The sequence below is a fragment of the Aulonocara sp. 'chitande type north' Nkhata Bay genome, linkage group LG13, assembly GCF_057382095.1.
Source record: "Aulonocara sp. 'chitande type north' Nkhata Bay isolate Kocher_YH1m ecotype deep benthic linkage group LG13, A_spYH_male_GT1.1, whole genome shotgun sequence".
NCBI classification, from domain to species: domain Eukaryota; kingdom Metazoa; phylum Chordata; class Actinopteri; order Cichliformes; family Cichlidae; genus Aulonocara; species Aulonocara sp. 'chitande type north' Nkhata Bay.
This window is the reverse complement of record NC_141356.1, coordinates 1,690,174-1,703,567: the sequence shown is the minus strand read 5'-3', so window position 1 is coordinate 1,703,567 and position 13,394 is coordinate 1,690,174. Positions and strand designations below refer to the sequence as shown.

The 13,394-nt window shown below is 40.6% G+C and overlaps 1 protein-coding gene across 3 annotated transcripts in view; it reads right to left on the bottom strand.

Annotated features, from left to right (window-relative positions):
- Positions 1-6,825, bottom strand: part of birc6 (baculoviral IAP repeat containing 6) — a 135,457-nt gene extending 128,632 nt beyond the window's left edge. For all 3 annotated transcript variants that reach the window (XM_086258227.1, XM_086258229.1, XM_086258228.1), the window contains exon 1: positions 6,403-6,825. In XM_086258227.1, coding sequence (XP_086114353.1) covers positions 6,403-6,613 — 211 coding nt within the window. In that variant the 5' untranslated portion in view covers positions 6,614-6,825. The remainder of the gene's footprint in view (positions 1-6,402) is intronic.
- Between the last annotated feature and the right edge of the window lie 6,569 nt (positions 6,826-13,394).

Here is a 13,394-nt window from a genome sequence, read left to right as displayed (position 1 = left end):
TATTGCAAACTACACAAAAGGCAGCCGCTAAAGCGTTTAAGTTTCAAAATAGAACAAACAAAACAGACTACTAAATTGTCAATTCCACTTAGAAACAAAATATTAATTCTAAAAATAAATCTTAGTTTGTTTTACAGAAGAACAGACAAAACTGACTAACTTTTGTCAATATCAAATAAACAGAACTAAAAGGAAATTCTCAATCTCTCCTTGTTGTATAGCTTAGCTTTTCAAACAGTTTTAACAGTTACTTTAGTCTGACAAAAGCCGAATGACGAATTAGCGCTTCCAGTCAGAGACTGAGGCTACATCCACACGTACACGGGTATTTTTGAAAACGGAGATTTTCCGTTTTCGTTTTAAAAAATAATCCCGTCCACACATAAAGGCAGAAATGAAGGAAAACGCTGCTATGAACATGCCAAAGCAGCAGGTGGCGCTAGATTCCTAACCGTGCAGAAATGTTGGCCAATCAGAAGTCTAGAAGCCTCGGTGGGAAAAAGTAAACAAATCTGGGGCATAGAAGCAGAACCGAGTCGTATGTGTGGACGGACAGTAACTGTGTGTATATGTAAGCATTTAAACACTGCAGAGAGTAAAATTAACAGTAACAGTATTGTAGAAATTCATTTCACCGAAACAATAACGTGGCGCACAGTGTGACGCATGTATTTCCAGACTTGCTTTTGGCACAATTTACAGTGCACGCTACTCTGTTTTTTGTCAGACTTGAAATAGCCGAAATACCTTCACACTACCGAACTTCTATGGCTCTTCCGTTCGACAATCTCTCCGGCATTGGAACCATCATCTGTTTTCTCTTCGGTCACGCTCGGTTGATTTTTCTAGTCTGCACACTCATTTCCTCCATTACGCGCTGGCTCCATTACCCGCTGACTGCTTCCCAAACAAGCACACGTGCGGCTTGGCACTTGTGCTGTACGTAACAAGTCACGTGACGTGACGCTGCGGCTGTGATTGGTTCGGCTCTGCGCTACTTAATTTAGATTGGCTGACCTTTTTTTTTTTTTTTTTTTTTTTTTAAAGAGGACAAGAGCGGCGAGGTCTATCGCGATAGCTTAATTTCTCTATCGAGTAAAAGTTATATCGCGATACATATCGTTATCGTTCTATCGCCCAGCTCTACTGAGAACTAAAAGGAAATTCTCAATCTCTCCTTGTTGTATAGCTTAGCTTTTCAAACAGTTTTAACAGTTACTTTAGTCTGACAAAAGCCGAATGACGAATTAGCGCTTCCAGTCAGAGACTGAGGCTACGTCCACACGTACACGGGTATTTTTGAAAACGGAGATTTTCCCTTTTAAAAAATAATCCTAGGTTCCTAGGTCCACGGTTAGGAATCGCCAATCAGAAGTCTAGAAGCCTCGGTGGGAAAAAGTAAACTAAGCTGGGGCACAGAAGCAGAACAGAGTCGTATGTGTGGAGGGACAGTAACTGTGTGTATATGTAAGCATTTAAACACTGCAGAGAGTAGAATTAATAGTAACAGTATTGTAGAAATTCATTTCACCGAAACAATAACGTGGCGCACAGTGTGACGTCAAAAAATGCGCACACCTTTGACGCTGCGTTTTCTCCGTTTTTCTAGTCCACACGTAAATGCAAAAACTGAGTTTTCAAAAATATCCACCCTGGTGGGAGTTTTTAAAAATCTTCGTTTTCAGTGACCAAAAACGCCGTTTACGTGTGGACGAAAGGTGCAAACGCATAGAAAAATCTGCGTTTTCAAAAATACCCGGGTACGTGTGGACGTAGCCTGAGCATGCACCAGTTTATTGTATTTCCAGACTTGCTTTCGGCACAATTTACAGTGAACGCTACTCTGTTTTTTGTCAGACTTGAAATAGCCGAAATACCTTCACACTACGGAACTTCTATGGCTCTTCCGTTCGACAATCTCTCCGGCATCATCTGTTTTCTCTTCGGTCACGCTCGGTTGATTTTTCTAGTCGGCACACTCATTTCCTCCATTACCCGGGCGGTACGGTGGCTGGCTGCTTCCCAAACAAATACACATGTGCAGCTTGGCACTTGTGCTGTACGTAACAAGTCACGTGACATAACGCTGCGGCTGTGATTGGTTCGGCTCTGCACTACTTAATTTGGTTTGGCTGTGTCTTTTTTTTTGTTTTGTTTTTTTTCTTAAGAGGACAAGAGCGGCGAGGTCTATCGCAATAGTTTAATTTTTCTATCGAGAAAAAGTTATATCGCGATACATATCGTTATCATTCTATCGCCCAGCTCTAGTTTAGGAGTTGAGATTTTTCATGTCCTTGAGTCTGTAGACATAAATTTCATTTTCAGACAGTGAGCACAAAGGTCTGTGAAGATGTCCACGTGCCTGCCAATTTTTTGTGACTATGAGACTTTATATATTATATATTACATTGTAGAGTATAATGAAGGTTTGAGAGACTGGGTATACTAAAGGAGTCACCTTTACGGTGATATAGGGCTGTTCTATATAGGGTTCTATATAGAACCACTCTATGGTTCTCTATAGGGCTGACCTTTCACAATAAAGTTGAAGATCCTGTTGAGATTTTTCAAAATAAACCAAATCGCAGAGTGTTTTCAGATGAGAAGCTAAAAAGAGCCATCAGCTGCTAAGAAAAAAAAAACAAAACCTTAGGACAGGCTTTCCCCTGCACCACGGGGGTAATAAATACTCACAAAGAAAATTGCCTCCGTTTCAACTTATGTAACACTCGATTCTAGGTACACGACGTCCAGCTGAAAAAACTTTGCACAAGTCGAGTTCAAAGAGATTCACAGAATTTACAGAAAATGTAAAATTTTTGTGATAAATATCGTTGTCGGGACGAAAAATGTCTTATATCAGGATATGAGATTTTGGTGATATCGCATAGCCCTACGGTGATATGATATTTACGAGAGGCAAAACAATCAGTATATGAACATTAACACAGTGATAATAAATACACGGCAGCACAGACTGCACGAAAACAAAAGGAAAAGCAGTGCTTTGATTTTTCTAACCTAAAAAAACAAAAACAGAACAAAAAAAAGTTCAGATAGTGAAAAATACATAATACATACAAATAAGCTCTGATATCAAACCACTTGATTTCTCTCATGTTTTACATCTCAATTACTCTTTATACACAGATCAACTTTTTTTTGTCCGAGTATAATACTCATTGACTGTTGTGTTTGCTCTTCTTTAAGGTAAGATAAGGTAGAAAGGTAGGAAGTAAAAAAAACTGGAAAAAACAGACAGGCATCTTCTTAAAGTTCTGACTTTAATCTTTAAAAATCTGTGGTATGAACTGAAGACCAAGGTCCATGTCAGACGACATTAAATCTGCAGGGGTTTGAGAGACTTGTCTGGGAAGTTGAGTTTGGGTTGTTAAAAAACGTGTGAGACATATTGAAAATCACAACAAACAACTGCAGGATGATAACCAGCAAAAGGGTTATGCAACTGACTATTACCAATGGGGGCTAAAAATTTTAATCGTAGTAATTTTTTGGTTTAAGTCTGACATTTACAAGAGAGACTATGTGTAGTAATAATGTTTATATGTTTACATCAAATCTGATCTATAATTTTATCTACTGTAATAATTTTGACCTTCAGTAATCATTAAAAACAACACAATCAAGATAAGACATCAAGATAAAACTATTAATGTGTTATAAATTCATAATGATGTCGAGATTCATCCCCTTTGTTATAAATCCAAAATGCTTTAGATCCTTTATTTCTGATGTTCTTCGGGGTTCTATAATATGCCTCAGATGTTTGCAAATTGCTGCTAATTGCTGGTATTTAATTCTGGCTCTGAGTTTAACCCTGATTAAGACTTAGACTTGATAGGCATTGGTCTCTTTGTAATCACTCAACATGAAGTCAAAGTGCCTCCAGTGATTTTTACCTACTTGCATCCAACAAGAACCATTGGATAATCATCAACAAAAAATTAAAAAAACTTTACTGATGCTTTTCCAGTTCCCTCATTAGCTGAGCAATACAACTTTCAGTGACCCAGCATACTTGAACAGCTCCACGTGGTCTTTATGGTAAAGTAAGATGGAACAACTGTAAAACAATATGGATTTTTGTATCATGAGTTCAGTCACTTCCCATTTCTTAGCCACAAAACAACACACTTTATAATGCAAGCACCAAGTCATTTAGCTCTATAGAGGTTTTGCAGACATGTGATATTAACTTGTTGACCATTTTGGATGTGTAAAACTTCTGAAACAAAATGAAAAACCTGTTAAAAATTATGTAAATGGGACAAACTATAGCAACTATGAGTAAACGAGTCAGTATAGCTCATTTCTGATTAATGACAGTGATACTGAGGTGAATTGTTAGAATTTTCCACTGCTGTGCAGCTGTTAGCTCCTTTTTGCTGCTATTCATGGCTGTTAACGAAACTTCTTTGAAGCCAAATGAACTCTTGTGGTGTGAGAATGTAATCAAACTGGTGATCAGAGTGGAGATAGTTTAAAAGTTTTAGGACACTAGAGTCTAATGTTAGCTGGCATGACGCTAGCTTTTAACATTATGTTGTTGTTTAGCCATCTCATGTCAGCTGTCCAGAGACGACAGCATCGCATGTCTGATCTGCTAAGGATAGCTAATTGCGACAATAACAAAATTAAATTAAATGTGTTTATGTAGAATTTCTTATGTTACAACCCTAAGTTTAGTTGAGGAGAGAGGATGAGGTGGATATGAGAAAGCAAGAGTAGTCCCGGAATAGGCAGCTGAAGAAGATGAGAAAGAAGAAAAAAAAAAAAAACCTAGAAAGATATCACGAAAATATAAATGTAAAAATTTTAAATGGTCAAATATTGCTTGAAACTGACAATGGTGATTTCACAAGGTCAAATAATGTAAGATTGTTATACTATTAATCTGACCTTTTTCCAATTCTGTTATCTGAAACAACAGGATAGTGTTTTAGAAAAAAAAAATCTCTTTCTGTCCTTGATTTTTAATGTACCTAACCACGCAGCATGATATAGGCCTTGTGAGGAGGGGGGAACAATAATTTCTATGTTAAGTACGCATATTGGCCATACATATAACATGATTGTTACCACACATCACGTCCAATATGGTGGACCTCTATAAGATGAGGAAATCAGAGGTGAACATTATGAGCAAATACCATTTCCAAAGCCAATACTCCTTTCTGATATGATATGAGATTCCTCAGCCAAATCAACAGACCTCTATTCAGATTGCCACCAGAATTCAGTGGGTTCTTCCTTTGCCCATATCAATCCACCTTGGACTGCAAATCATAAAAGCAAGCAGGGTTTTTTGTTTGTTTGTTTACACAATATTGCAGAGTCAAAGAGACCAAGAGCACCAAAAACGTAGCTGTTGTAAGGTTCTACCTATTACCTCTTTAGACAAAGTAATAACAGGTGCCATTATAAGAAACGAATCCTAATAAACAGACATTTCAAAATATGCAAATTTTATTAAATAATAAAAGTCAGGATGAAAGACACGCAACCATTAGCAAACGGGTGCCATTAATATGTTAACAATACCAAAGCTTCCTATGGGGCACCCAAACCAACAATGGTAATGAATTTCTCTTTCACCAGTTCTGTAAAAACTCCATCTATGCACTAATGTTCAAACACCAGGTATAGGAGGAGCACGTCGTGCTCCTCCTATACCTGACTATACAATGCTTTAACATGTTCCGTCAAAAGTAACTTTCTGACAAACTCTCTAAAGCTTTATTAAGTTAACTGATGTGAACAAACACGTCCACACTGTTACACTGGCACAGTGAGTTTACTTTGAACATCACACCAGTACTTCCAAACAACTGACAGTGCACCCGGTGGGTTGTGAAGTAAAGCACCCGGGGAGCCGCTAGCTAGCCTACTGACTATCACAACAATTCAGCGAAGAACATAGTACCACATCCAAGCGGGTGATAGTAATTCTGATACTTCAGATAGCCACCGTGTAAACTGTAGTTTTAACGACACATCATACATGACCACCAATATGACAGAAACTGACCGGGAAGGTTAACCGGCTAACTGGCACTTTCCAGCTATTAGCAGACATGGGAGATATGTCAAGTTGCAGCTATAGTAAACATTAGCAAACGCAGGTGTTCAAGAAGAACTTGAACTTGTTTGATCATAAACACACCAATGTCCAAAGACGATGACCCTGGTTTAGGCAGAAAAGGCTACATAAATCCTAGTTGCCAAATACCCTGACTAGGCCATGCTAGTAAGAGCTAACATTAGCGGGCTGAGGTTACAACTCAGCCAGTGTCGTGTTTAGTGTCTGTTGACAGTCAGTGTTTGGCTTGTCAAAACTGAAACTGCTGGTGAAATGGCTTGACAGAGGACTCCGATATTTACCGTGCAATGCTGAAGCCTGAAGAATGGCCCCCGAAGTGCCGTCAATTACTTTAATACTGCCGCGGCTGGTGACGGCCAAGATAGCGTTGAGGGCCGGGTGGTAGGACAGGCTTAGCAGGCCCTCCTCGTCGCAACGCAGGCAACCGTCTCTCAGCACAATCCAGTCTGAGGAGGTGGACGAGCCCGAGCCCGGCGAGGCCGCGGCCGCCATCTTTCCTTATTTCTCCCTTCCCTTCCCTTTTAGGTTTGTAAAGATCCGATGGTAGACGTAATACTGCTAAATCTATAAGACTAAGTCCAAACTGTCACTCCTCTGCCACTGCTGACTCCTTTTGCGGCTTCTTCTCCTCCGGCCGTCACCGCAGCAGTGGCTATTCACCATCAGCGCCGACAAACTCCAGGCTGGGCTTTCTGTCAGTTACACTCTAGGTAAACGGAGCTAGCGTATCTCGGCACCACATCCCGCGATAACGCCGACACCAAACGAGAACATCGGCTGGACAAATCATTAAGAACAACAAAACAGTGGCTCCGCAACAAAAAGTACATTAAATTGGTTATATTTTGGTTCTATGCGTTAACTGAATTTTTACAGTGATCATCGGCTTCAAACACTAAACACAGATGAATTTGATATTTCAAGTGAAAAATGTAAATTAGGGCATCATGGAAAAGCACTGCCCAGAAAAAGAGTTTCCTGCAATATTTTTTTTCAGTTAGAATTGGAATGCAACCTAAGCAGACCTTTTTTTTAACTGCACAGTAATGTGAGAAAACAATTAAACCCTGAAAACTTGCTGGGGTCAACCCGAGAGGAAACTGATTTTATTTTTAAATTCTATGCAACTCTAATAAGTCGTTTGCCAGTATTAAAATTAATTTATGAGGAAATTCCATCACTTGTGCAAGTGCTAGGGCAGATTTTATATTAATTTCTCAATAACAGAAAATGTACAGGACTGTGTAGAGCATAGTCTTTTAATCAATATAAAGATAAGAACTTATAATAACTATATAAATAACTTTATTATCATGGGAAACTGGCAGCGCTGTTGTAAGGAGTGGGATCCTCTCATAATAACAGAATTAAAACAGATAAAATGAATAAAAGCAAGATCATTTTTTTAAAAAATACATAGAACTTAATTCACCTTTTCTTCTAAAACATCTGCTATAGCCAATGATGCACCCTGAAAACTTGGAATCAAAACTACTACAACACAATGACCAAACTGATAGTACTCTCACCATCTGTTTTTTGGGCCTCAGAGAGAATTCACAGTGGGTTCCTGCTTAAAAAATACATCATGGAATTTGCAGTTTAGTTTTCACATTAAGGTGTTAAGTAAATTAAACATATTAAGTAAATCCCTGGACTGTTTTTCTCCACACAAGATAACTTAAGAGGTTACAGTTCTCAATACTTTGCCAACTGACTGATTACATCAGCTTTGTCTCACCAGTCAGCACCGAGCCTAAAGGTCCTGGGCACTAAGTACTTATACAGAGAACATGGATCATTTTCTTTGTGATTTTTCCTTACATGGTGTAAGTGTATGTGAGTTGATATATGAATAATTCATGTACACAACATTCAAAGTAGTTTTGTCAGACTCAACTCTTCTTTGACTTGGACTGACACACCCATCTCTCCAATCCACTATCCTCTGACTTTCCTTTTTGCAAGGAACTTAATGTCCTAAAGATTAAATGGCAATTTTTAAATTTAAGGGGCATATAGACAGGAACTAGGTTTCTATTCTCACTAACATTGGTAAAATAGCACAAGTTATCTCTATATGTTTAAAGTATTCAGGCCACCAAATTATAAAATATAAAGTCAATCTGCAACAGGCAGTGTTGGTCAAGTTACTTGAAAAAAGTAATCAGTAACTAATTACTGATTACTTCCCCCAAAAAGTAATCCCGTTACTTTACTGATTACTTATTTTCAAAAGTAATTAATTACTTAGTTACTTAGTTACTTTTTAAAAACACGATTTACAACCTGAAGAGGTGATAAAGCGATAGATCTTTCAGCCCAATTCTACTTTTTCTGCATAATCCATCATACAAAATGTAATCAAATGGAAAAGTCTCTTTTTTTTAACTTGTTTTATTAGTTTTAATCTTTTAACTTTATGCATCAAGCAAAAATTTAATTATATGCAACATTCTCTGACTTGAATAAATTAGTTTAACATTTAAACCTATTTTCTACACATTCCAGCACATAAAATAAAAAAAAATTTGTGTTTACACTCACTCTTTCAAATAGATGCAAGTAAAACACAGCAGAAAATAAATAAAGTCAAAGACTCAGTGGTCCTGTTGCTCTATTTTCACCTGTAAAGCAGGACTATGGTAGGCGGAGGTTTACCCTGGTGCAGGTGTGCCGTGGTCAGTTGAAGAATCCGCGAGTTTCTCTGTGAATTTCCCATTACGTCGTTGCGCACTCGGTGCTTGTTTGGAAATTTAGGGGGTTTTTTCGCTGTAAAAAGAAGTTTTCTTCCCACGCATGATGGACGCTAATGTTTTTGTCACTTTTTATGGAATCAAACTCAAAGTAACGTCAGTACTTCCACGCTTTAAACGCTGCACGCTCATACTCTCTCCCACAATCGATATGTGATCCATTGTTGATCTGCACACAGCTGTTGTCACGAACAGCGCACTCGCTTACGTCACTGTCGTGAGACATTCTCGCAAAAAATCACGGTTTTAGTAACGCAGTAACGCAGCGTTACTACGGGAAAGTAACGGTAATCTAATTACCGTTTTTGCAATAGTAATCCCTTACTTTACTCGTTACTTGAAAAAAGTAATCAGATTACAGTAACGCGTTACTGCCCATCTCTGGCAACAGGCAAAACTGACCAAAGAACAATTTCAATACGAGACAGATTATCAATCCAAGGAAACTCGATATATAAAACTTAAGCGTCTCGATGAGCTCGAACAACTACTGAAGGTTAGGCGAGCACCTGAAAATGGCCAACCATTATTTGTTAGTCTAATCAAACAGATGTTGGCCATGTTTCTGAGGTCGGTTTTCTCCTTTTTTATGTTGTTATTTCAGTTTTTCTCCTGAAATGAGGTATGAAATGTCTGTGATGCAGCTGATCTGGTCTGTCTTGAGCAGTGTTGGGGAGTAACGGAATACATGTACCGCCGTTACGTATTTAAAATACAAAATATGAGTAACTGTATTCCGTTACAGTTACCGTTTAAAAAGGTGGTATTCAGAATACAGTTACTTTGTTGAAATAAATGGATTACACTGCGGTACTTTCCTGTTTCATTTTGTCGCGGGTCAGGACTGTTTGGGTTTTGTTTGACAGCTACGTTCTGTTGTTCCAGGCGGCAGCATTACGGTTGCCATGGTTACAGGGCGACGCTCTCTCTCTGCGACTGTGTGTTTCCTGGGTGAGAGAGCGCCTTTTCGTTGTTGTTGTTGTTGTGCTAAGCTAACAGGCAGAATGCTACAAGCATAGCTCTAAAGAATGTAGCATCATGGGCAGTGTAGTCCGTGTTGCAGGGAGAATGGACTGCCATACACGTTATGGGTCTGTGAGCGAGGAGGGAGAAAAAGGGGAGTGGAAAGGTACGAGTTGTCATCGAGGAAAAACGGGAGCTGGAAGCATGTAAATATAATAATAACCACTTCAGCCAAGAAGAGAGCCTGACGAGCCCAGTTGTAAGTAAGCTATTAAGACTCGACTGTACACCGTGTTCGTGTTTTCCTCCGAAACAATAAGTTCTGTTGGAGCAGCCTTTCAACGCCTCTCTCTGTCTCTCGCAAGAAAAGTTGACCCACACAACAAAGTAAAGCTATTTTTCGGCTACGAGCCGACAGGGACCCCGCCGTATTAGTCAGAGGTGCCTTTACTACAGTTCGGAGTCGCGGACCTTCAGTAACAGTAATAAATCACACAGCAATAGTACATTCACGTTGTTGTAAAAAGCATGATAATATATTAAGTAATCCAAAGTATTCAGAATACGTTACTGTCATTGAGTAACGTAACGGAATACGTTACAGAATACATTTTGGGGCATGTATTCTGTATTCTGTAATGGAATACATTTTAAAAGTAACCTTCCCAACACTGGTCTTGAGACAGTCCAGGCTGCACTCACCTGCAACAGGTGGAGACTCACCAGAACATTCTCTGAGTGTGTGTGCAGTGTGCGCAAAATTTTCCATGTTTCGATTTCTTTGGGGGAGTGTTTCTCTGGATGTGTGCAGATGTATGTGCATTAATGTGTGCATGCGTGGAGTTCTGACGTTGGCTGGTAGGGTGGACGTCTATGCATAATCACGTGTTTGCAAACATTTCAGTGTTTGGATTTCTTTGGGGCGGTCCATTAATGTAAAGAGCGGTGAGGCGGCCCACTCCCGGTTTTTCCTGCTTTCTTTCTCGCACCTGGAGCGCATCGAAACCTCCTCATGAGGGCTGGCTAGTTTTTGGGAGTGTGTGTGTGTGTATGTGTCTGTACAACTGTGCTTATTGCTTTGTTTATTTCAAACTGATGCGTGTCCTCATCTCTACAGTGCTGCCGTCTCCTGCATCCCGGCATGTTTCTAAGGTACATTTTCTCCTTTTTTATGTTGTTCTTGGGGTTTTTGCCCTCAGATGAGGTCTGAAATTGGGACTATTTAACAGGATTATGACATCACATATATTTAGAATCTTACCACCAATTTGATCCTTTGATCCTTGGATCCATAAATAGGGGTGAGAAGCGATGACTTTTAGTCCATTAATCACAGCATTTATGTTCTCAGAATTGAAACGTTCGCCAGAGAAGTATTTTGAAACATCTGGATCCTTTTGGGAGCAACTGTTTACAGATTCCAACATGTCTCAGAGAAAACCCTACAGATTTTTAAGGTAAGTTTTCTTTCATTTTTCTGTTTTTCTGTTGTTCACTAAAAGAAAAAAGACGCACACAGGCTCACCTCTACACGGCTGCCGTCTCCTCTAACCCTGCATGTTTCTAAGGCAAGTTTTCTCCTTTTTTATGTTGTTCTTTTAGTTTTTGTCCTGAGATGAGGTTTGAAGTGTCTGTGGTGCACCTGGTCTGGTCTGTCTTGAGACAGTCCAGGCGGTAATGGTAAATGGCCTGTATTTATATAGCGCTTTACTAGTCCCTAAGGACCCCAAAGCGCTTTACATATCCAGTCATCCACCCATTCACACACACATTCACACACTGGTGATGGCAAGCTACATTGTAGCCACAGCCACCCTGGGGCGCACTGACAGAGGCGAGGCTGCCGGACACTGGCGCCACCGGGCCCTCTGACCACCACCAGTAGGCAACGGGTGAAGTGTCTTGCCCAAGGACACAACAACCGAGACTGTCCAAGCCAGGGCTCGAACCGGCAACCTTCCGATTACAAGGCGAACTCCCAACTCTTGAGCCACGATGCCACAGTAACAGGTGGAGACTCACAAGGACATACAGATCTCACAAGTTTTGTGTTTCTCAACTCTTCTGTTGAGGGTTTCTCTAAGGAGAGGGCAGTGACGCCTGGTGGAGGTCCACCGATATAAAGGGTGGCCATGTGTGTAACAGTTGGTGAAATGTTATTATTTGACCACTAGGCGGAACTCTTGTAATCAGAATCAGAATCAGAATCAGAATACTTTATTGATCCCTGGGGGAAATTATTTTTTGTTACAGTGCTCCATTTTAAACCAACATTAAGACAAGACAGACAATACGCTAACTAAGAATAGTACAATATATACATATATATACATACATACATACATAAGTCACTTATAAATAAATATTTGGAAAAGAAACATGTGTAGTTGTAGCAGCAAACAGTGTGTTAAGTGGATGCGTTGTACAGGGAGATGGCCACAGGCAGGAATGATTTCCTGTGTCGTTCAGTGGTGCTTTTCGGTAATCTCAGTCTCTCACTGAACGAGCTCCTGTGACTGACCAACATGTCATGGAGTGGGTGGGAGGTGTTATCCAACATTGTCTTTATCTTGGACAGCATCCGCCTCTCCGACACCACCTTGAGGGAGTCCAGCTCCATCCCCACAACATTGCTGGCCTTACGGATCAGTTTATTAAGTCTGTTGGCATCTGCGACCCTCAGCCTGCTCCCCCAGCATGCAACAGCATAGAGGATCGCACTGGCCACCACAGACTCATAGAAAATCCTCAGCATTTTCTGGCAGATGTTGAAGGACCTCAGTCGCCTCAAAAAATAGAGACGACTCTGGCCCTTCCTGTAAAGTGCTGTGGTGTTTTTAGCCCAGTCCAGTTTATTGTCAATGTGTACTCCAAGGTATTTATAGTCCTCCACAATGTCAACACTGACCCCCTGGATTGAAACAGGGGTCAAGTGTTTCCTGGTCTTCCTGAAGTCCACGATCAGTTCCTTGGTCTTTGCCACGTTGAGCTGCAGATGATTCTGCTCACACCACGTGACAAAGGAGTCGACCACAGCCCGGTACTCTGTCTCATCATCCCTGCTGATGCATCCAACCACCGCAGAGTCATCAGAAAACTTCTGAAGATGGCAGGTCTCTGTGCAGTGGCTGAAGTCTGTGGTGTAGAGGGTGAAGAGGAAGGGGGAGAGGACAGTCCCCTGTGGTGCCCCTGTGTTGCTAATCACCTTGTCAGACACACACTGTGGGAGACGTACATATTGTGGTCTTCCTGTCAGGTAATCAACAATCCAGGACACCAGAGAAGCATCCACCTGCATCGCTGCTAACTTATCACCCAGGAGGGTCGGCCTGATGGTGTTGAAAGCACTGGAAAAGTCAAAAAACATGACCCTCACAGTGCTCGCCGGCTGGTCCAGATGGGTGTAGACACGATTGAGCAGGTAGATGATGGCGTCCTCTGTTCCGAGACGAGGCTGATAAGCGAACTGAAGGGGATCCAGATGTGGTCTTACTATGGGTCGCAGCTGGTCCAGGATGAGCCTTTCCAGGGTCTTCATGATGTGGGAGGTCAGT